The following is a 25465-nucleotide window of genomic DNA, read 5'->3' on the forward strand; positions in this document are numbered from 1 at the left end:
CCAGTAATTAGTAACAACATGCCATTATTTTTTTTCCTTTATATTGGAATATGCCTACATATACACGTTTTCTGAATTATTTGAAGGTCAATTGCATCACGACCCTCTACCTTTACTGAGAAATGTTAAGTGGTTATGAATGAGATACAGCAGTCTCTACCTTGTCTGACTATGAATATCCTAATAATTCTGTGGCTAACTCTAATTTACTAAAAAGATTTTTATCGTTAAGGTCAGGTAATGTAATTCTGTTTCTCAGCCATGGTTTACTTTTTCATCCACTTATCATCTGTCTAAGCTCATTCTGGCTGCTGTAATAAGATACCATAAGCTGGGTGGCTTATAAAACAACAAAAATTTATTTCTCACAGTTCTGGAGGCTGGGAAGTCCAAGATCAAGGCACCAGCAGATTCGGTGTCTGGTGAGGGCCCACTTCCTAGTTGGCTGTCTTTTTGCTGCAGGCTCACTCACCTGGCGGAAGGGGACATATGTAGGAGCTCTCTGGGTCTCTTTTACAAAGGCGCTAACCTCATTCATGAAGTCTCTGCTCTCATGACCTGTTCACCTCCCAAAGGCCCCATCTTTGTGGAACATAAAATCTGAGTTTGGGTCAATGAAATACTAATTTAGTAATGGTAATCAGAGCATAGATTTTATACTATGTTTAATAGTCATTGCCTTTATTTAAAGAATTTCAAGGTACCCGAGGGTTCAGTTTTATTTAGAAGAACCTGGCTCTGATTTGGAGGATCGGGAGTGGGATTGCAATTCTGCATCCAGCTAGGGAAGAATGCCTGATGTGTTAGGATGGGAGTGAGACATGGAAAAGGCAGGACAGGGTTTGCTGGTGGGTATGACGTTTACGTGCACAGGATTCACTGGTTGTGGTTGTGCTTCCAGAGGAGAATTCTCGAGAATTTCTGGTCAACCTGTATCACCTTGTATGAAACAGCATGGATAGTGCTGGAAGCCACGGTTGATGGCACATCGAGAGTGCTGGGTTTACAGCAGTGACTTACCAGCATTGTGAGGAGCAGAGGGCCAGTTTCATCAGGATGCTTTTGTGAAATTGCCAGGAAACCTGTCCAGAAACCAACCCTAACTTTGTAGCTTGTCTGTATTAGTTAGATATAGTTAGAATGAGCCATTAGAAAAAAATAGCAAGTAATGAAGCAGGCCATACAATGGTTAGTTTTCATTAGCTGGTGTCAGTAAAATTGAATGTGCCTCCCTCATTATTGGGAGGAAACATGTGGATCTGTGCTCACTGCAGTAAGCCTTCCTCAGTGTCCTTTTCTTAAGCACAAGTAGACAAGTTGGATGCTTGAGAAAGCAAACTGAGGATTTGCTATTGAGAATTTAGGCTGCTTCTCACAGGCTAGAATGGTCATGATGGTGCAATGATTATAAAAGGTCCTGAGACACATCACCTCAGTGTTGTGATAACAGGCGGCACCAGTGGTCCAGGATCTACTTTCAGAAAGGCCTTTTAATTCTCAACTTCAGTGAGGGACTAAAGAACCCGGGGAGGTAACTGCCACCCTGGGTTTGCATTGCGCTTTGCTCTGCATTTTTTTTTTTTAACATCTTTATTGGGGTATAATTGCTTTACAATGGTGTGTTAGTTTCTGCTTTATAACAAAGTGAATCAGCTGTACATATACATATATCCTCATATCTCCTCCCTCTTGCGTCTCCCTCCCACCCTCCATATCCCACCCCTCTAGGTGGTCACAAAGCACCTAGCCGATCTCCCTGTGCTATGCAGCTGCTTCCCACTAGCTAGCTATTTTACATTTGGTAATGTGTATGTCCATGCCACTCTCTCACTTCGTCCCAGCTTACCCTTCCCCCTTGCCATGCCCTCAAGTCCATTCTCTACGTCTGCGTCTTTATTCTTTATTCCTTTATTGCCCCTAGGTTCTTCAGAACCTTTTTTTTTTTAAGATTCCATATGTATGTGTTAGCATACGGTATTTGTTTTTCTCTCTCCGACTTACTTCACTCTGTATGACAAAAACAGTGGTTAGATGCCACGAAATAGGTGGCAATGCCTTAACCGTATGCATGTTGTCAGGCCCAAAGGCCTCTTCCATCCTTGTCAAGGGGAGTGCTAACCTTCTCTCCTTTCACACAACACTGCTCTGCATTTCTGTATTGTTTCACCAACTCCATGTGTATCCCTAAGCTGAATAATTATGAGGACAATGATGGATAATTACGAGGATTGGCGTCAGAAGCTCACACACGGAGGAGGCAATGTTGCCATTGTTCCGGAAAGACTCCCAGAAGAAGAGAAATTGGAAAGAGTTTCTGTTCACAGTCTGACCTGAGGCATTCTGAGAGATGACCAGAGGCCACTCAAGCCTCCACTGGGCAAGGTTACGAGTGAGTCCTGATGAATGGGCCTACCTTGGGTGTCTAGCGGAGCTGAACTGTGGGTCAGCCACTGGCAGGCGTGTGGGAAGTGGGCTACTGTTCTGCTTCTTTCTCAGCACTCCTGTGGCTGATGGTCAGCTCTCTACAGAGGTTAGCTGGACGCTTGTATGGGGCAACTGGGGAGTCTCAGCGGAGCCCAGGCACCCAGAGGACAGCAGCGCCTTAGCAGGTGGTCCACATCCACCCTGGAGGAGGGATCTGGCTGTGACGCTCACTGGTGCCCCCAGTGGTAGTGTGCTGGCATGGGAGAGCCGAGCCCTGGAGAAGAATGGGGATACAGAAGACACCCCACCCCATCCGAGGCTCTGCTGTCCGTGGTTTCATTTACCTATGGCTAACCACAGTCAGAGAATATTAAACAGAAAATTCCAGAAATAAACAATTCCTACGTTTTAAATTACACACTCTTCCGAGTAGTGTGATGAAATCTTGCGCCATCCCACCCAGGATGTGAATCAACCCTTTGTCCAGCATATCCTGCCCATGAGTCACTTAGTAGCTATCCCGGGTATCAGATCCACTGTTGAGGTTTCACAGTGCTTGTGTTCAAGTCACCCTTGTTTTACTTAATAACGTCCCCAAAGCATGAGAATACTGACGCTGGCAGTTTGGATGTGCTAAAGACAAGCTGTAAGGTGCTTCCTTTAAGTAAAAAGGTGAAAGTTCTTGACTTTAATAAGGAGAGGAAAAAAACTGTATGCTGAGGTTGATTAGATTCATGGTAAGAATGAATCTTCTCTCCTTGAAATTGTGAAAAAGGAAGAAAATTTGTACTAGTTTTGTTGTCATACCTCACTTGGCAAAAGTTATGGCCACAGTGTGTATTAAGCCCTTAGTCAAGATGGAAAAGGCAATACATTTATATAGTAAGATACTTTGAGAGAGAGAGAGAGACCAATTTTGTATAACTTTTATTATAATATATTGTTATAATTGTTCTATTTAATTAGTTGTTGATCTCTTACTGTGCCTAATTTATAAATTAAACTTTACCATAGGTATGTATAGGGAAAAAAACATAGTATATGTAGGGTTTGGTACTATTTTCAGTTTGAGGCATCCACTGGGAATCTTGGAATGTATCCCCCATGGATAAGCAGGGGACTGCTGTCAGTTGTGACTGCTATCAGATGCCATTGTATAGGGAGCTGGTGGATCATTGCTTTGAGCTGTATTTTGTGAATTAACATGTTGTTTTATAGAAAACCTAGCCATGGAAGCCTGGGGAGGAAAAAATATGAACAACCAAATGACATGAATTTTAGAGTGTATATTTTTGAAAATGGTTTAAAAAAATCTAATTATGCTTGTGACAAATATAGTCTGATTTATTTTGATAACTGAAGTGTAGCATACTAAGGAAGAGATTGTAGAAATAATGTGTAAGATTGTAGTTTAGTCATAACTTTGAATTGGAATATTAGGACACATATCTTTTTGACATATACCTTTATTCTTATATTGACCAAAACAGTGGCTTCAGAACCAGATTTCTTGATTTTGAATTCTGGCTCTACCGCTGGGGTGATTTTGGCTTAACCTTTTTGGCTTCAGTTTCCTCCCATTATTATTATTGTTATTGTTGTTTTCTGTATAGCAGATAGGTGCAGGGTGCCTAAATATTTCTTACAATGTCAAGATGTAAATAACTTTTATTTTATTTTTAACAGGGACCTCCGAAACAATCTTATTAGTAGTATAGATCCAGGTGCCTTTTGGGGACTGTCATCACTAAAAAGATTGTAAGTGTTTGAATTGCTGACTTATGAGTTTGAACCGTTATAAGTAACTGTTAACCTACTTTAAACTTTAACACGATAAAAAAGTGGCTTTTTAATAATTTTTAGAAGTTCATCTAGCCAGGTCCTAGATAGAGAAACAGAGTGTTTAGTGTAAGTAGCTTAGAAGGCAGTTTATTTATACAGTAATTTGATTTGTTTGGTGATAGATGGTTGCATCCCTCTTACGGTAATAAAATCATGATGGTTGGCTTTGCCAGCTGCCATAATCTGTAGATGATTTTCAAGTTATGAATACATTTAAACAATCTATTGTAAATGCCCTAAAAATTGAGGCCCCTTTCTCTTAACGATTTAAAATCTTGCCATTTTTCCATATATTTTCAATATGTATTATCATTTCAAAACCTAAAGACCAGTTTTTATTATTTCTGAAGCTAAACACCCCTGCTCCCCTTACTGTGCCCATGTCACGGTTGCTGTGTGAACATGCTCATATATGAGAGGTCACCCTATGCTCAAGCCATGTGGACTGTCCCACCCCCCTTTATTCCTTCTAAATGCATTTACTAAGGGCGGGCTACTTACTATGCTCTGACTTCTCTGGAAGAGCTCACAGACTCTTGGGGGCAAATAGATAATGCAAATACATCCTAAATAATAATGATAGTAATCTGCCAGGGAAAGGAGGGGGACCACCTTAGAGGGGAATGACCTGCCATGAGAGTGGCCAGCTGTTAGATTTGACCTTGCCCCTGAGGGGTGAATACATATTGAAGAATAGCAGAACGAGCATCCTAAGCAGAGTGGACATAGGTGTGAAAGAACATGTCCTTTGGCCAGAGCTTCAAGTAGAAAGGGGGAAAAGAGCGTTGGGAGGTAAGGCTGGTCAGGGAGGAACTAGGCTTTTGATGCTCTCCTGCCATGTTGAAGAATTTGGAATCTATATGTTAGACAGTAGGGACTGGCAGAGCTTTTTCATTGTGGCGTTGACGTGATGAGATTTATGGTGTCAGAGTTGCAGTGGATCAAGCTGGGTTCAGAGTTCAGTAAAAGTACTGAATTGTATCAACCAGGTATAGCCATGTAATCGAAGTGGGAAGACAGAGATCAGCATCAATTCAGTTACAAAAAAATTCATTGATTCTATCCTGTGTGCCCAGTAGTGAGCTAGGCTCTAGAGATACAAAGGTAACTCAGGAACTGCTTGGAAGGTTTGCAGTTCAGTGGAATTGTATATACCGACCAAGAACCTGAATATGGAATTGGAATATACTTCCAGAGGGAAGGAACAGTAGCTGGAGTTCAGCTGCTAAGAGTCTTTGAAGCTGTTAGGACTCAGCCATACTGACACAGGCAGGGGCACGGAACACGGCCATCAATAGGCTACGTGCATCTCCAGAAACAGTCATTAGGGAGTGGAGGGGCAGCAGCTAACTGAGCTCGATGTATAACAATGAGTCATTTTCTTGTTTCTTACTGGGGCAAACTGACATCATGTTTGGAAGGAATGTGAGTCCTCGTGTGGGGAGCAGGAGTGTAGGTGCTAGACCTACCCTATCAAACTCTGGGGCTGAGGCTAAACCACCTTTGTTTCCACAGTCCCTCCTAGTGATTTTGATGCTCAAGTTAGAGAACTTCTAGAATATTTTTCCTTCCAACTCGTTTTTCCAAAAGGAGGGAGGGGTGTGGCATCATATGGCCAGACAAGTCCACTCATTCTCTCCTTCTGTGATCCACACGACTGTGTAAATAAATATAATTCTTGTTCAGTAGCACTTAACTTAATTACTATTATTGTCCCAGATGTTGCCTTAGCATTTTTTCATTGCATTACACATTAAGTAGTCTCTTGTGTTCTTGCCTAGGAAGGTAATTGTCATTTATAATGTTCTTCCCACTAGAAAATGCATTCTTAATTCCAAACATCTAACTTGTAATTGAACTTAACGGTATACAGCTTGTAAGCTGAGAGAGTCCTATACGTAAACTCAATGAGATATAAAGATATTCTGCTAGTTGCTTCTAGATTACAGGCAGTTTTTCTTATGAGGCCTTAAATCATTCATTCATTTCAATTGTGCATCTCACTCGGCAGCCACATGTAAAGTATTTTTGTAGGTGTCCCATGCCTTTGCCTTTATTTTATAGATAATTTGGATCAGGAAGATTAAGTGGCTTTCTGAAGAATAAACTACCAGAAGTAGGTAAAACCTAGACCCATTCAGTTTCTCCTTTGCTTTATCAACAAATTCAAGCTGATTCTCAATTCAAATGAAAACCCATTACCAATACCTAAATTCCATTTTAAATAGGTATAGCTGTAATGAAATTGTTTCCCAAAGAATCAGTGGTAGTTAACACCATTTAAAGCTCAGAATTGAGACAAGATAATGAATAGAGCACAGAAATGCTTGTTTAAGCAACACTTCACAAGATGATGCCTAATTTTCTTAAACAGTAAAACCCAGAAATAGAGGAAAATCAGCTGGAATTTAAAAAAAGTCCCACACGATTAAATACTTAGGGTTAATATTCTGAGGAGCTGGAGCACAGCGAATGCAGATAAAGACTTGCATTGCTTAAGATTTTTTTTTTTAATCAAAAGTTTCCATAAGAAAGGGAAGGCAGTGCTATGAAATTTTTGAAAGCCAGGATTACCTAAACTAGCTTTTGAAATATCTAGAGGAAAAAGTTAATGAGTAGGTACTGGATTCAAATACAAAGTCTTTGTAATTTCTATCAGACTAATACATTTTTTTTCCCATTACCAGGTATACAATTTAGAATCTGACAGTTTTAATTTAGAAGTGGGTGGTACAAGTCTCTAAAGAGTAACTCAGAGTGAAATTCAAAGAATATATGCTTTTCTATTACAGAGAATAATATGGGCATTGAAGAAAATATGATAAAAATATTTTTTAAATTTGGTTTAGAAAGTTTGTTTTAGTTCTTTTATTGAAATTCAAAATGATCAATAATTCCAAACCTAACAACTGAGAAAAATTAAGATTAATTGTTTTAGGGCTTTCATACTAAATCCACTGATGGAAAATGTTGCAAGCCATGCTGTCTCATTTGAAGAAATTCTCAGTTATCTCCCAATTAAAATGTAATCTGATTGAAATGTAAAATTGTATTCCCTGTGCTGGGTGTGAAGAAAAATAGTGTAGAAAGATAGAACAAAATACTTACTAAAATTATCACACAGATAAAAGGAAAAAAGTTTCATGGCTTGATGAGAAGAAGAAAATGGATAGAAAGTAACATTTGATAGGAACTATCAAAGTTAGGAGTGACTGGAAAAAATGGGCCGTTACCTAGATATAGTTATAGAGTAATTTGACTTGGAGCATAAATGACAGATCTGTAAAGTAAAAGCTAACTCAGTTGTTTTTTTCATTACAGTCAAAACTTCTGAGTATTTAAGGAATGAAATTAGACAGCATTAAGTTTCAGATGTTCTTGAGGAAATAAAAGTTTCAGCATTTTGGTAATTTGCCCTTTTACCCATTGTCCGTTGGATGTTGCCTGAGATCAGGCTGTGTTCCCTAACTTCACCTAGCATGATTAGCTGTGTAGATCATCACAGACAGTAAGATAGAGTCTCATTTTTACTACTTCGGTTTTATCTTGAGTCATTTTTTTTTTTTTTTAAAGAAATTCACGTTCTTTTATTTATTTATTTTTATTTATTTATGACTGTGTTGAGTCTTCGTTTCTGTGCGAGGGCTTTCTCTAGTTGCGGTGAGCGGGGGCCACTCTTCATCGTGGTACGCGGGCCTCTCACTGTCGCGGCCTCTCTTGTTGCGGAGCACAGGCTCCAGACGCGCAGGCTCAGTAATTGTGGCTCACGGGCCTAGTCGCTCCGCGGCATGTGGGATCTTCCCAGACAAGGGCTCGAACCCGTGTCCCCCGCATTGGCAGGCAGACTCTCAACCACTGCGCCACCAGGGAAGCCCTATCTTGAGTCATTTTACAGGAGTAAATGCTTGAAATGCCAAGGACGCTGTAATTAAACGGCGTTTAGCCTGTACGTGCCAGAAGTAAGTGAAAGCAAGGATTCTTTCTTCTCTCAGTGCTGCACTTGAGATAGGTGAACATTTCAGAGACGCTTAAAAGATAGGACTCGTGTGATACCTGGGTGCCATTCTTGAATATTGAATCTATGAAAGCTTCATTAACCAAGAGAACTAATGGAAGACACTTTTTCCCTTTCTCTCTAGGGATCTGACAAACAATCGAATAGGGTGTCTGAATGCAGACATATTCCGAGGACTCACCAATCTGGTGAGGCTGTAAGTACCTCTTTCTTTCATTTTATAATACAAGGAAGCATTTGAACCAGTACCCAAATTTTTATGACCACCTATATGTTTAATATTAAAATAACAACTGTAGAGGTTACAGAAGTGGTAGGAGATAAGGAGCTGGAAATTTAATCATGGAGATATAATGTCATCAGAACATAACAATGCATTATATCCTCCGTCCCAAACACACACACATACACACACACACACACACACACAATGTAGTATATACCCCAGGGAACATGTCCACATTGAGAGACATGATCAAAGCTTTGCCACTTTGGGAAAATTTCTTGGAAGAGGTGAAACTTGAGCTGATGGTGCAGATCGTTAGAAAGGAAAAGATGTCAAGCAAACGATAAAAGGAGGTAGAAATAAGAGCAAGGCCAGTTTGTCAAGGTGAAGGCCATTGGTCTTATGAGTAAAATGACCATCTGAATCACACCCCTGACCTTGTGATTATAGGTGAGTTGTTTAGCTTTTCTCTTTTTCAGATGAAAAAGTAGATTAATAAAGTAAGTAAAGTAAGTAATTAATAAATAAAGTAAGATGAATAATACCTCAAAGTTATTATAAGGATTAATTAGCATTTGAATTATCTATACCTATATCTTATAATTTATATCTAATATAAGTACAGAACTTTGTATATGCCATCAAATATATTTTAATTTTATTTTTAAAATAGACTCTGAGAGTAACTAGAAGTTCAGTTATCTATAATAGAACTTTATACAAGACCATATGAAAAGCAGACTGAAGCTTAGAACTCATTCAACCCTAGGAAGCCACTGAAAGACATTGATGTGGGAAAATGGCGTAAAATCATGATTTAGAGAAGAGCAATCTAGAAATAGGGTGCAGGGTGAAATGCAGGATTTAGGGGTAGAAGTTCTAGTATTGAGATCACCTATTCCTGGTTCTTTCTCTTTGTAGCTTTTTAGAATGTTTCTTCTGTTTCATTCAAGTTAACTTTGAAAAAGCTATAGCGGCTTAAGTAGTGAGATCATTTCATCTATACGGTAAGGGAGGGGTCTCCAAATCACTTGCCAGAACAGAATAAAGTTACTCCTGCTTCTTAGTCAGCAAATTTGTATTTTTCAGTGTGCCCTTTAATTCTGGAGGAAAGATAGATGGCCAAGTTTATGTTTTTAAACAAAAGATTGATTTGGTGTACAGCTTTACTCATAGCGAGAAATTAATTAAATAAATTACGGTTTCCTTTTTTGTAACTGGATTACAAACAATTTCATTTCAGTGCTTTTATTATCTCGAGAGTTTTGTATTTTTGGTTTTAAGGAATGCATAAGAATTGGCAAAATGAGGCGTTTATGGAGAAAATTTGTTATATTTTTGGGTAGCTATGAATCAAATAATGAAAAAGGGAGTCTGAAGTTTTTTGACCATTTTCTTGACTTTAGTTCCAGATGGATATGTAGCTTTGGTCCTGGGATTTTTGACCCATCAGCAAATGTTCTTTAGGCAAAAGAGCTGTGTGGGACAGTGCTTACATTAAGGCAAGTTACTATATGCTTACTGTTATTATTATTATTATTTGCCTCCTGCCTTAAAAGCAAAGATTTTTGGAAGTTTTAGAGCTTGGGTTGTCACTTACATTTTTACCAATTCTCTGATACTTGTGAGAATTTACAGGTCATGGAACACAGTGGACATATATCCAGGTGAATCATTAAAACATAGAAATAGCACTACCACGTTTCCTACTTTGAGATTGATTGAGATGATTTTGTAGCCCATGTAATAATAGATGATGGTCGCTCTTTTTTTTTTTTTTAAGAAAACAAGTCCACAGTTTTATATATTTATAAACTATATATTTATATTTAAACTTTTCATTAAGTTTAAATCCATGAAGGGTATAGTGTCACACGGATTCTGTGTCCAATGGCCTTAGCAAGGAGGTTGCTTTGGAATTTAGCATGAACCATGATGCCACTGTTTCCATAAGCATAAGTTATCTTTTCCCAGATTACTCTGGTTTTGTTAGGTTTTCCACCAGGAGTTACTGTGTTGTTCTTTGTTTTGCACACATAAGCACATCTCCTGCCTAGATAGAATTGTTTCATCTTGAGCATATACACCTTCAGTTTTCAGGAGAGCTGTTTGCTCCCTCTGGTTCCGTAGACCCCGCTTATAGCCAGCACAAATGGCCTTGGACCACAGCCTTCCAGACATATTTGTCCTGTTAGAAGTCCTGTTCCCAGCAGGCCTCCACAGGGTCCAAGAAGGCTGAAATAGAAAGGGTGATGGTGACTCTTAAATGCAACAATATGGCCTATATAGAACTATAACTGATATATCCTTTAAATACTGTTCTAAGAAAAATTGGCAACCGAGGTAGCTTCTTAACATTGAAGAATGCATTGCAGTGGAGTTGCTTGTGATAATTTGGGTTGACATAGTTCTAGAGCTGTGGATCAGGAAACTTTGAATGGGTGTTCTGTGTGGGCTGCTCTCTAAGCCAGGCTGTATGCCGGTTGTGAAGGCTGATAACAATTTGTATTTCAGACATGGAGAATAGCATTTTCTCAATCTAACAGGTGGAAAAGAGAATCTGATTAGTTAAGGGACATGTAGTACATTTTTTTTTTTTAACATCTTTATTGGAGTATAATTGCTTTACAATGGTGTGTTAGTTTCTGCTTTATAACAAAGTGAATCAGCTATACATATACATATATCCCCATATCTGTTCCCTCTTGCCTCTCCCTCCCACCCTCCCTATTCCACCCCTCTAGGTGGTCACAAAACACCCAGCTGATCTCCCTGTGCTATGCGGCTGCTTCCCACTAGCTATCTGTTTTACATTTGGTAGTGTATATGCCACTCTCTCACTTCGTCCCAGCTTACCCTTCCCCCTCCCTGTATCCTCAAGTCCATCCTCTAGTAGGTCTGCGTCTTTATTCCCGTCTTGCCCCTAGGTTCTTCATGACCTTTTTTTTTTTTTTAGATTCCATATATATGTGTTAGCATACGGTATTTGTTTTTCTCTTTCAGACTTACTTCACTCTGTATGACAGACTCTAGGTCCATCCACCTCATGTAGTACATTTTTTAGATTAGGAATCAGAGAAGCTCCCTAATTACTATTTCTCACCCCAAAGAGTAAGTGTACAAAAGAAAGCAGTGTAGAGTGGATCACTGTTCTAGCTATGTCCTCAGCTACCTCTTCAGCTGAACTTTCTGGGTTACCCTGGAACTTGGGATCTCGGACTGATTTGGCCTCTTAGCCAAGGGGGCTGGAAACCTTGGCAGACACCCTGTTGCGTTCTCACCCACACTTCTCATCGTATCGAAACATCTTGGCTTTGGCGATTCGGTGTAAAAATTCAAAAATGACTTTTTAAAAATACGTCAGAGGATTCAGTGGACTTGGGTGTGGTGGGTAAAATTGATTAATTCTTCGTATTGATCTCTGCCTTTATTGATGGAGAAATTCTGGGAAGTGAAACCATCCTCCCAGAGATTCCCATTGTAACCCTAGGAGTAACTGACAGACAAAGATGGGGACCCAATAATGGACTTCAGTGAAGTCTCTGTCCTTCACTTAGGAAGTTAATTTACAGAGAAATTGTCAGGAGATCAAAAAAAGCAAAGGTTTCCTTTTTTTTCTTTATGAAGGTTGACCAGTTGAAAACCTGTTTTCCCCTAAGAAAATTATACCTTTAATATTTTTCTATCAGAAACAATAGGTGAGTGATGTTTATAAGAACTTCCTTTTTACAATTAAAAATTATCGAAGCTGTTAAGTAATAAACCATATAGAGAGATATGAAGGAAAAGTTAAATCTCCCCTTCATCACTTCAGACACACCCTTCTGAGATAGCATGTACTAACTGGTGTATATATTCTCAGATTTTTCTATCGTCCCCCCACCCCCCCAAATGTATAGGCTTTCACATAGGGCTTTAAAAATGTGCTCTACTCGACATTTTACTTAAAAAATTTTTTACTGACGTATCCTTAACATCTTTTCAAGAGAATACATATTGATTTAGTTCATGTGAATAGCTACAGAACATTCCAAGTATAGAACAGATCATAATTTAGTCAATTATTCCTCTGTTAATGTAGATACTATCTGATTCCTTTCCTCCTCCTTTAACAAATCTGCCCTGGTAAAGATTCCTGTATATACACAGATGCTGCATTATATACACTTAACTTACAGGAATACAAATATATCTGTGTAGCAAAAAGTAGGTAAAGAAAAATTGACAGAGTAAGAAGCAACATGAGTGGGAGTGGGTGGATAATTCACCTACCACCCCATTCAGTAAACTACGTTAGGACACAAGAGCAGTGTCTGTGCTGTGAACGTTGTCATTCTCAGTTTCCTTATGCTTTTTTTGATGTAAGCACCTCAGAGTTGGAATGTGATTTTAATGTTTTAAAGTATGTGTAGGTTTTTATGGCCACCAGCCGAAGCCAATTACTTCATAGGTGTCCAGCCAAACAAATAGCAGTCTGTTCCAACACTGGAGGAAAAATTGGTTTGTGTTGGTACTTACTGAGAGGATGGCATGTCTGTCTCCAATGTGATTGCTTCCTCTGTGATTTCCAAGGAAAAAAAAAATTTATAATACCTAATAATTAGAATAAAGTTACCTAGTAATTAGAGTCTAATGGTCCCTGTAAGCTGCAGTTATTTTGTTTATACTTAAATCCTATATTTGTAAAATATATTTTTATTTCCAACTTACTACTATGGACTCTTTCAAAACATCTAAAAAAATATCACAGGTAATTGTATAAGGAATCTCCATGGACCCGTGAATCAGTTTCAACACTTAGCAACTCATAGCCAGTCTTGTTTTAGTTATACCTCACATCTCTTGTCTTCCTGCGTACATTTTAAAGTAAATCCCAGAAGTCATATAATTTCACATAGTGTACTTTCATAAAAGTATAGTTGTTCATTTTAATTGCATCTAAGTTACTTTCTTAAAACATTACAGTGATTTACACTCCATCAGCTGTACCCTTTTCAAAATCCACATTCAGTATTCACTCTGATAGGCCAAAAAGGAAAAGGGCATCACTTTCATGGTTCTTTTGATTTGCAAGTATTCTTTTTGTTTGTTTAAGTTCCTAGGCAATTCTTTTATGAAGATCAAAATTATTTTATCCAGCCTTTTTTCTATCAAAAAAATCCTAAGACAATAAAAGTGAATCCAGTGATGTTCTTACTGAAATCCATTATATCAGTATATTAATTTGTGAGGGATTGGTGTTTGTGTAATATTAAGTCTTCCCATCCAGGAATACGTTGCTGCAGGTGTCATGGTAACAGCTGACCTCTCCCCCATCAATTCTCTTTCCTCTCCTCACTGGAGAATCCATCTACCCCATTGTCACTTTCTTCCACACTTGAAGGATGAAACTCAGACTCTGGAGGAGAGCCAGGCCTCCTTGCAGGTCTCAGGACTTCTTCCTTGAGAATTCTAGGTCCAAATTTTATCATTCTTTTTTTTTTTTTTAATTATTTTTTTAAACTTATTTTTGGCTGAATTGGGTCTTCGTTGTTGCATGCGGGCTTTCTCTAGTTGCAGCAAGCAGGGGCTACTCTTCGTTGCGGTGTGCAGGCTTCTCATTGCAGTGGCTTCTCTTTTGCGGAGCCCGGGCTCTAGGCGTGCTGTGGCACGAGGGCTCAGTAGTTGTGGCTCACGGGCTCTAGAGCACAGGCTCAGTAGTTGTGGTGCCCGGGCTTAGTTGCTCTGTGGCATGTGGGATCTTCCTGGACCAGGGCTCGAACCTGTGTCCCCTGCCTTGGCAGGCGGATTCTTAACCACTGTGCCACAAGGGAAGTCCTAAAATTTTATCATTCTTGTTACTACAATAGGCACAGAAAAGATCTTGTGATGGTTGGATCATGCTGCCATTTTCCCAGAGTCCTTGCTAGCGCCTCCTAAAGGTGGGGTCTGAACAGTCAGCCACCACAATTGAGCACCTACTGTATACCCCAGTTTGTTACTAGCTGACAGAGGTACCCCAGTAAATAAGACACACAAGTCCTTCCTCTCCTGGAGCTTATAGTCAATCATGGAAGAAATCACAAAAAATGATTTGGTCAAACCATGATGGGTGTAACAAACTACTCATATTGTAGCATAAGGTGTTCTACAATTCATACAAAACTCTGCAAGTGTTTAGGTATTTATTAAAGCCATGATACAGGGGGAAACGAGAGAGGTTAAGTAATTTGCCCAAAGCCGACACGGAATTCTATCCCAAGTCTTCGGTCTTAAACCCTGGACTCATTTCACTCTGCCAATGTATTTTACTGGGTTACTGTCAGCTGTTGCTGGCCCTTCAGACCCTCCTTTTCCATGTTTTTTTAAATTTTAGCTTTCTTATGTGATACTGAGTGAACACATGAAGAATAATTCTAGTTGCAATGAGAGTATGACTAAAGATCTAGTTCAGGAAGTTAACTTTGAGGTTCACATTATATTTGATAGAAAAATCCTTATCCAGCAGTAATTTTAAATAATTTTGTTTACTGCTTTATATAAGGTTAAGAACAATTTTCTTCTTCAACTTTGGAGAAAATATTTACTAGATGTTTCTCTTCATAAGATTTAAAACAACTTTCATAAATTCTTTATAACAGTAGTTAATGATAGGACATTTTAGGAAATATAAAATAGATAAAATGATATATAATTGTTAGCATTTCTTAAAGTGTAATTATTTCCTTTTTTCCAGAAACCTTTCAGGGAATTTGTTTTCATCATTATCTCAAGGAACTTTTGATTATCTTGGCTCATTACGATCTTTGTAAGTAAGAATTTTTCTCCTGTTTTAGTAAATACATTTTAGTGTTTTAAAATTAAAAAGTTATAATATGGCTTAAGAGACTTCATAGGAAAAGCTTGTGATTTTGCAATAATTAGAATCTCACTTGAGAACTTGCATTCACATTGAAAAACATACCATAAACCTTAATAATGTGTTTCAGGCTGGGACAACCATTTTCTCCTTAGAATACTACTCTCTCTCTCTAATTTATATTTAAAGTAAATAAATTGGTAATTTTTTCTCTTTGTGTTTCCAAATCAGAAAATATTTTGTTCAGCTAATTAAATTCCCAAAGTATAAAATATGCCTCCCTCCCTATGAAGAATTTATAGTTAAGACTATGTTATGCTTTAGCGATTTAATTTTATCCTGTAACTCCATTCCCAAACTGAATTCACAACTTATTACTGAGATTTCTAGGCATGCTTACATAGAATGCCTGCTTTATGAAGTCAGTGTAAGGTCATATTTACATAATTCTCTGTAGCTTTAGAGCTGGCTGATTTTTTTCCCCCCAAAACACAGTTTTATTAAGTGCAAGATTGTATAGGAGTTACTTTTGAAGCTAACTGTATTTTCAGATAAACCTTAATATATTTCAGAGTATAAGTTATAATGATTTCTGTTGGAATTACAGTTAAATATAATGTTTTTCAAATTTTTATGGTCTATAACATATGGGCTTGAGTCTCTTTTTCCAGTGAAAAATGTCTTCTCTGCTAGATGTCTCTGTTTGATGTATGCTGACTTCTCCCCTTTTTTCTCTTCTCCTCCCCTTCTTTTTTCTCTTCCCTCCTCCTCATCTTTCGTTTTCTAAATTTATCATTTCAATCTCATTTAACAGTTTCATTGGGATGTAGCTGATAGGTTAGGCTCTCATGGTGTTCCTCATCATGGCAGACATATGTATGTACTTCTAGAATCACACTGCATCAAACTCTTATCTGGTCTTTTTGGTACTGCTGCGGTTCTTATCCAGAAAACTGCTTTTTAGTGAAAACATCTCCTTTTAGTGGGCTCATGTCAACCATTTCTGTGAAGTTTAGGAAATAAAGGCTGTAAAAATAATCTGGCTTTTGAGACCCTGGATAGCAGGAATGTAGGAAGTATTTTCATCCAAAAATTGGGCAAAATTGCCAGTGTTTATAACTGATAGTGCTGGAAACTGACCAGAAGGTGGTGCTTAGGAATTAGAAGTCAGCCAGTCATCCTAGTCAGATAAACAGAATATAACCATGTGAAACAGTCATATATTGCTTTATGTTGCCAGAGTTAACAGAGTTTGCAGGTATTTAAGCCAAGAACATGGCAGTGATGCTGGAAAAATTGCGGAAGGCTTCAAGATCCAGTATTTGTGCCACAGACTGGATGAAAGGGTAAAAGTGTGATAGACACAAAGGATGGGGATGTGGTATTCCAGTACCGTGGGCTTCAGGAGTTCGTTACATAGATGAGGAATAGATTTTGTTCACATACCAACTTTGAAAGTGGAGTCACTCCCCGAATCAGCGGGGAAGGGAGCTGGGGTCAGGCATTTGGCGTCATCTCAAGGGAAAGGAGACCATAACCAGTTGATGGTACAGTATGTGCCGTAGCATGGTAAGGGCGAGCAGGAATGTGCTTGCCACCCAAAGGGTAAGCCAACATGAAGCAAAAGTGCTATTTAATTCATTTGCCATAACCTCTAAATTGCATTTTGTATGCTACAGAGAATTTCAGACTGAATATCTGCTGTGTGATTGTAACATACTGTGGATGCATCGCTGGGTAAAGGAGAGAAACATCACGGTACGGGACACACGGTGTGTTTATCCTAAGTCTCTTCAGGCCCAGCCAGTCACAGGTGTGAAGCAGGAGTTGTTGACGTGCGGTAAGGAAGACAAACTGAGAAAGGGTTAACTGTATTTTCCTTGCTATCTTGTTTTTCCTGACAAACTGCAGAGTTCTGTTTACACATTGGGACTGATTACAACTGTCAGTCTTCATGGATTTGATAATATTTAGTTTTTGCTGACAAGTCAGCTGGATTAAAAAACAATTTTTGATTGGTGTTTAAAGTTCTTAGGTTCTGAACAGCTTTCTTCATGAAGTCCAGTTTCAATAAATAGTATAGATCTTCAGATTTTCTAACAGCAAATCAGGAATTTGTTGATAGTAATAAAATCTCAGGATACAGTCACACTTTGTTGGTGGGGTGTGAATTGATACAGCCTTTTTGAAGGATAGTTTGGCAATATGTATTGGTGTTCTTAAAGAATTGATACAACTTCATATAGTAATTCTGCATGTAGGGGTTAATTCTTAAGAAATCATCACCTATGTATGTAAATCTTCAGACTTTGTGAACATATCCTAAATTCTCAAAAATAGGGCATTGGTTTAATTATGGCACATCAATTCAGTGAAATAGTATGCAGCTATTGAAAATCATGATTTTTAAGACTATCTGAAGGCTTGAGGGAAATAACACATTTACCATGTGCTAAATGAAAAACAAAAAACAGAAAACAAAAACATAAACCAAAAACAGTCCTTAAAATGATAGAGATAGGTTCTAGTTTAGTCTTGGTGTTTGAAAATAGACAACTGTATCAGTTTTTTCCTTTTATTTTTATTATCATTATTGTTTCACATGTAAAATATGCTCATTGGATTAAAGATTTATGAAAAGAAATAATGTATACGTATATCAAATTACCTTGGTGTACAGTTTAAGTAACTTATAATTTTGTCAGTTATACCTCCATAAAGCTGGGGGAAAAAATGAAAAACTAAAAGAAGAAAAAAACAAAACCCATACTTACATTCTTATCACTCATAGGTAGCTAATGTCAAGGATACCTTGGTGTGTCATCTTCTATACCTTTTTATTATGTTTTGTCCAAAATATCATACTCTAATGTTATTTTGTAACCTTTGGTAACTGGAAATGGTGTAAACTTGTTTCCTCATCATATAGAAGATGCATACCAATCCATTATATAGATGTGCCCATAACTTTTATTTTTTCATTACAGAGATGTAGCCATAGCAATTTCATTATTACTGCATATTTAGGTTAATAATTTCTCACTCCATAAACATTCAAAGGATTAATTTCCTTGTGTACATCTTTACATATTAGCTATTTAGGATAGAATACTACTAAAAGTAGAATTATTGTGTTAGACAAAGGGACTAAATATTTTAAAGGCTTTTAATGAGCCAAGAGATTTGTGTACATTTTTGCATATGTAGTTAAAACTCTCTTTTATTTTTCTTACTGGAAGGAAATATATCAGCTTTGTAAAAGTTGATATGAAATGGTTTCATTTTAATTTTACTTAACGGTGTTTTCATCTTGGACCCTCTTAATTCAGTAATAGCTTTGTTGATACTAACATTAGAATGCTGATTACTGAGGAATTTGTTTTTCCATTTTTAAAATTTCAATTAGAGTTTCTATAATTTTAAATTTTGGAGTGTGAATATAGTATTGTATTTGTTAACTGAATCTTTATTTTACTGTCTCTAGATCCTCCCCTTGAATTACCATCTTTCTACATGACTCCATCTCATCGTCAAGTTGTGTTTGAAGGAGACAGCCTTCCTTTCCAGTGCATGGCTTCATATATTGATCAAGACATGCAAGTGTTATGGTATCAGGATGGGCGAATAGTCGAAACTGATGAATCCCAAGGTATCTTTGTTGAAAAGAACATGATTCACAACTGCTCATTGATTGCAAGGTAAACTTTTTTTAGATGAGGAATTGTCTCTGTGGATTTTATTTATCATTTCGGAATTGTACTGTTTGGTTAGAATTTGAATGAATATTTTACCTTCTTGCATTTAAAAAAGCAAACTTCTGACATTTCTTTTCCTGATTGTTACTTATCTTCTAAAATTAAATAGCTATCTTTTCCATCCAGTTTTAGAGGAAAAAAGCATAGGATAAAAGGGAAACACTGTTTAAAAGTGGGAGACTTTTTGTTTAAAGTCTTAAGAGGAAAAAATGTAAACTTTTAGTGCCAAACTTAATTTCTAACAATTTCCTGCTACTAATAAGCTTAGAATTTCACTTTTGGGAATCACCTAATTTTCACTGTCTTATGATTAATGTAACATTTTAAGATACTTCCTTTTTTCACCCCACTAGTATAAAAGAATATAACACCTGTCAACCCCACGATTGGTGCAAGCACAGCAATAGTTAATTTGAATGAACTTAAAGTACAAAAAACAGGATAAAAATAAATATGATGTTATCACTTATCATATTTTATTTTGGTAAAATCTTAATCTGTAGGTATTGAATTTTCTCTTTCCTTCTCTCTGCCTCTCTTTCTGTCTCTGTGTATCTCTCCAAGCCTTTTTCTGTCTCTCTCTGTCTTTCCTTCCTACCAATTTCATAAAGATAGACCTCAGCTTGAATATTGAAGAGTAGATCTGGAGTTTCTCTGTAGTTTCTCAACTCTCTCCTGGGGCACTTTAGGGTAGTATTACAAAAGCATCATGAAAAAATTACCAAGAAACTAAAAGCTGTCTGAGTTGAGACTCAGGTTTGGGAATTTTGAGGTTCGAATGTTCTATTTTATAATATCTCTTTCTCTTCTGAGATTTCCTATCTGTCTGTTAGAAGCATATTTTCATTTGTGTCTTTTAACTTTTATAGTAGATACCCTTAAATCCTTGCTTTCTTATTCCAGTATCTGGGTCATCTTGGGATCATCACCTTGACTATTTTTCTTATGAATATGGTTTATATTTCCCTATTTTAAAAATATTGTTTATATGTCTGGTAACGTTGGATTGTTTCCTGGACATTGTGAATGATTTGCTATAGAGAAGTTGACAGAGTACAGCTTATGGGACCAATCTGGCCTATGAATGTTTTTTTTATAGTTTTAAATGGTTACATTTCAAATGGTTATAAAAGTACCTACATAATATTCTCAGTGTTGCTTCTTGGTCAGCAAAGCCTAAAGTATTTACTATCTGGCCTTCAAAGAAAAAGTTTGCTGACCCCTGACTCTGGATTCCTTTGTATTCTTCTCAAGACAGCTGATTTTGTTTCATTGGACAGTTACCTTGGTTAAATTCAAACTCCTAGATCTGGCTTTTCTGTATTAGGCAGCCAGTGAAATCTGCTTGGTGTTTGTCCTGTCTACCTGTAGGTCGGGGTCAGTTAAAGAGCTGGGTGGATTTTATATGCAGAAGTTTGGGCTTCCAGCCAGGCTCCTTTCTACCTCTGTCCTCTGATTTTTCAACCAGTAAGATTTTGAGTTTCTATTTGAATAATGCCTCCCCTTGGGCAAAAGCCATTAAAGAAATTTCCTGGTTACTCCCCACTGCCAATCCCTTCTTCCTGCTGTCAGGTCCTCTTTGGTTTCTGCTTGCTTTGGATCACTCTCCATGTGTTCAGATAGTTATCATATTGTAGTTTTGTTCACAGCTTATAACTAACTGTTAATTGCAGGGAGGGTGGTTTGATAGGAGCCACTCTGCTATTACCAGAAGCAGAGTTCTTTTATTAGGGGATAAGATTGTTAGGAAAGTTTTTTATATGTTCTTTGCACTTAATATTAAGTTCTAGTGAGAAGATTCTAATTGTTACATTATTTTTACTGTGTGATAATTTCACAAGTGTATACATACGTCAAAACTTAGCAAACTGTATATATATGTATTTTTTTGGCTGCATTGGGTCTTGGTTGCTGCGTGCGGGCTTTCTCTAGCTGCAGCGAGCAGGGGCTACTCTTCGTTGCAGTGCGCGGGCTTCTCATTGCAGTGGCTTCTCTTGTTGCAGAGCACAGGCTGTAGGCGCTCGGCTTCAGTAGTTGCAGCACGCGGACCCGCGGGCTCAGTAGTTGTGGCGCACGGGCTTAGTTGCTCCGCGGCATGTGGGATCTTCCTGGACCAGGGATAGAACCCGTTTCCCCTGCATTGGCAGGCGGATTCTTAACCACTGCGCCACCAGGGAAGTCCCCAAATTGTATATTTTAAGCAGTTTATTTTCTGAGTAGACAATAATTGACATATAATACAACAGAAAAGCTTTAAAAATGTAATAGAACCCTTTTCTGAATAAAAGAGCCTTTTTAAAAAAATTTTATTGAAAAGTATAATTGATTTACAGTGTTGTGTTAATTTCTGCTCTACAGCAAAGTGACTGAATTATATGTATATTATTCTTTTTCATATTCTTTTCCATTATTGTTTATCACAGGATATTGGATATAGTTCCAAGAGCTTTAATTTAACTCTTAAATTTTGTAGCTATAAAGTAACTAGATTTACTTTATAAATTTATTTCTGTAAGTCATGCTTAAATTAATCTAAATTCCTTTAGCATTACAAAAAAAATTAATTCTAAGGATAGCAACTTCGCCTAACATTTTTTTGTTGGTAGGGACACTTACCAAAGTGAAAATCTTTCATATGAAGACTGAGAAGTCCTTTACACAGAGTTAACCCCAGAATAATAAAGAAGTTGTAGGAAAAGGAAATATGTGGTTATTGGACTGGTTAATAACCTCATACACCTCTTGATTCTTCATTGGTCTCCTCATGTCATTGATCCTTCATTAGTAAGAATCAGAGTTTGTATTTTTCCTAGACACTGAAATTGAAGCTACCTCCTTCTCCTTAAATCTCCTAATATGTCGTGTTGAGGATTCCTGAAAAATTTATTCCGATAATTGGTTTTAGACATTGAAGGTATTACTGAAAGTTAGGTTAGGACCATTTTCCCCAGAGGGTATGCTAATGTATCCTGGGGTGCCACAGTGTGTTAACGGAGGTGCTGTGCGGTATTTTAAGTGTTTGAGCATAGTGATACTGGACATTTGTGAGACACCACACAGCTACCAGCTCCAGGCAGTTAGGGTGTTGAATTTACATGATGCTGCATCCCTTTTGCTGGTGCCATACTTTAGATAATGGGATTTTGACAGTTACTATGGTGCAAAGCAAGTAGTGTGTAAAAATCATTTTGGAACAAGGAATACGGATATCACTGTTTGATCTGTATCTAATGTTTGATTAATTTTGGAGTGCCCAGTAGGCATGCACAACCCATTAGGAAGTAGTTGTGGTTAAGAATGAAATATTTTAATTGATGTGTGGTTTTTTTTCAAATGGCTTCTAAGTTATTAGGACATATATACACAGTTTTAGGATTGCATTTAGTCATTGGAACCGCCCTAGGTGTATTTTTTTGTCTTTCTTTCTATTTTATTCTGTTACAGTCAATTGCATTTTTTTAAACATCTTTATTAGAGTATAATTGCTTTACAATGTTGTGTTAGTTTATGCTGTATAACAAGGTGAATCAGCTATACGTATACATATAACCCCATACCCCCTTCCTCTTGCATGTCCCTCCTACCCTCCCTATCCCACCCCTCTAGGTGGTCACAAAGCACTGAGCTGATCTCCCTGTGCTATGCGGCTGCTTCCCACTAGCTATCTATCTTACATTAGGTAGTGTGTATATGTCCATGCCACTCTCTCACTTTGCCACAGCTTACCCTCCCCTGCACCGTGTCCTCCAGTCCATTTTCTACATCTGCGTCTTTATTCCTCTCCTGCCCCTAGGTTCTTCAGAACTATTTTTTTTTTTTAGATTCCATATATATGTGTTAGCATACGGTACTTATTTTTCTCTTTCTGGCTTACTGCACTCTGTATGACAGACTCTAGGTCCATCCACCTCACTACAAATAACTCAGTTTCATTTCTTTTTATGGCTGAGAAATATTCCGTTGTATATATGTGCCACATCTTCTTTATCCATTCATCTGTCGATGGACACTTAGGTTGCTTCCATGTCCTGGCTATTGTAAATAGAGCTGCAGTGAACATTGTGGTACGTGACTCTTTTTGAATTATGTTTTTCTCGGGGTATATGCCCAGAAGTGGGATTGCTGGGTCGTATGGTAGTTCTACTTTTAGTTTTTTAAGGAACCTCCATACTGTTCTTCATAGTGGCTGTATCAATTTACATTCCCACCAACAGTGCAAGAGGGTTCCCTTTTCTCCACACCCTCTCCAGCATTTATTGTTTGTAGATTTTTTGATGATGGCCATTCTGACTGGTGTGAGCTGATACCTCATTGTAGTTTTGATTTCCATTTCTCTAATGATTAGTGATGTTGAGCATCCTTTCATGTGTTTGTTGGCAATCTGTATGTCTTCTTTGGAGAAATGTGTATTTAGGTCTTCTGCCCATTTTTGGATTGGGTTGTTTGTTTTTTTGCTATTGAGCTGCATGAGCTGCTTATAAATTTTGGAGATTAATCCTTTGTCAGTTGCTTCGTTTGCAAATATTTTCTCCCATTCTGAGGGTTGTCTTTTCATCTTGTTTCCTTTGATGTGCAAAAGCTTTTAAGTTTCATTAGTTCCCATTTGTTTATTTTTGTTTTCATTTCCATTTCTCTAGGAGGTGGGTCAGAAAGGATCTTGCTGTGATTTATGTCATAGGGTGTTCTGCCTATTTTTTCCTCTAAGAGTTTGATAGTGTCTGGCCTTACATTTAGGTCTTTAATCCATTTTGAGTTTATTTTTGTGTATGGTGTTAGGGAGTGTTCTAATTTCATTCTTTTACATGTATCTGTCCAGTTTTCCCAGCACCACTTACTGAAGGGGCTGTCTTTTCTCCATTGTATATTCTTCCCTCCTTTATCAAAGATAAGGTGACCATATGTGCATGGGTTTATCTCTGGGCTTCCTATCCTGTTCCATTGATGTACATTTCTGTTTTTGTGCCAGTACCATACTGTCTTGATTACTGTAGCTTTGTAGTATAGTCTGAAGTCAGGGAGCCTCATTCCTCCAGCTTCATTTTTCTTTCTCAAGATTACTTTGGCTCTTTGGGGTCTTTTGTGTTTCCATACAAACTGTAAAATTTTTTGTTCTAGTTCTGTGAAAAATACCATTGGTAGTTTGATAGGGATTGCATTGAATCTGTAGATTGCTTTCACCTTAGGTGTTTCTTTTAGGCTAGGGGCATTGTGGAAGTTATCTAGTCAGTGAAGGAACCGTGAACCAAGAAAATTTGGAGATCTCTGGATTAGAGAATGCTTTTTATTGCCAAAAATTTTTATATACTTCTTCCTAGTTCAGTAGAGTTATGCAAAGTATAATGTTTGACAGACTTTCTGGTTATTTAAATTTAATGTCAAACTCTTCTGTGTCATTTTACCTTGAATATATTTATTTCAGTGTTTTAGTTTGTTTACTAACTTAGTAAAGATGATAAATATTTTTTTAATTCAGAATCACAGTGCCTCATAGTCTTTATTAGAACATTTGTTGTGTAGCCATTAATGATTTTAGGAAGCTAGAAAAATGTGTTTTAATTTCAAGGCATTATTTTGTTAAGTTAATTAAAATTATACATGCTTTATGTCTAATGATTTATTTGTATCTACATAAAAGCAAAGTATAGTAGATCATGTGGGGGGAATAAAGTTTAATTGAAGGTTCTGACATTTGCTCTTTAATTAATAGGTTTTATATTAGAGAATTATGATTTCATCTTGAAAGTTGAATTTTCTGACAGCTATTTAGAAATATAGCTGTTATTATAAGTTGAAGTGTGCTTTTAAATGGAAAGCTACTTTTGTTAAAGCATTAATTGGTAATTTATTAAATCTTTTTAGAGACAGGTTTTAACCCCTTTTCCACAAAATATTTCATTTTAAATATTAATTACACACTTCATAATATTAGTCTTCTTCATGCTGGAGTATGGATCTGAAAAGGTAGATGTAACTTGGAAACTCTCTATTAGTTTTTTTTTTAATTATCATTTTGTTTTTGATTTTTTTCTTTTTTTATTGAAGTATAGTTGATTTATAATGTGTTAGTTTCAGTTGTACAGCAAAGTGATTCAGTTATACATGTATGCATGTATCTATTTCAGATTCTTCTCCCTTATAGGTTATTCCAAAATATTGAGTGAAGTTCCCTGCTGGTTACCATTTTATATATAGGAGTGTGTGTATACTGATCCCAAACACCTAATTTATCCCTCCTCCCCCCTTTCCCCTTTGGTAGCCATAAGTTTGTTTTCTATGTCTCTGGGTCTATTTCTGTTTTTATTGCTTGTATGTGTAATTTTTAAAAAAAAAAGGTTACAAATGAACTTACAGACAAAACAGAAACT

At 37.3% G+C, this 25465-nt stretch overlaps 1 protein-coding gene, 1 non-coding gene and 1 pseudogene across 5 annotated transcripts in view; 1 reads left to right on the plus strand and 2 right to left on the minus strand.

The window, feature by feature from the left end:
* ADGRA3 (adhesion G protein-coupled receptor A3) overlaps positions 1-25465 on the plus strand; it is a 122880-nt gene that overhangs the window by 41513 nt on the left and 55902 nt on the right. For 3 of the 4 annotated variants that reach the window (XM_036852556.1, XM_036852557.1, XM_036852555.1), the window contains exons 3-7: positions 4111-4182; positions 8406-8477; positions 15223-15294; positions 17025-17185; positions 18830-19043. In XM_036852556.1, coding sequence (XP_036708451.1) covers positions 4111-4182; positions 8406-8477; positions 15223-15294; positions 17025-17185; positions 18830-19043 — 591 coding nt within the window. Of the gene's footprint in view, positions 1-2189; positions 2390-4110; positions 4183-8405; positions 8478-15222; positions 15295-17024; positions 17186-18829; positions 19044-25465 lie in introns of all 4 variants that reach the window. The other variant, XM_036852558.1, reaches the window with a different exon arrangement.
* Positions 2016-2141, minus strand: LOC118896222. The gene has a single exon (XR_005020130.1). It is a non-coding gene; the product is annotated as a U6atac minor spliceosomal RNA (small nuclear RNA).
* Positions 10355-10753, minus strand: LOC118895462 (annotated as a pseudogene).

This window comes from Balaenoptera musculus, chromosome 5 (assembly GCF_009873245.2).
Source record: "Balaenoptera musculus isolate JJ_BM4_2016_0621 chromosome 5, mBalMus1.pri.v3, whole genome shotgun sequence".
Lineage (NCBI taxonomy): Eukaryota > Metazoa > Chordata > Mammalia > Artiodactyla > Balaenopteridae > Balaenoptera > Balaenoptera musculus.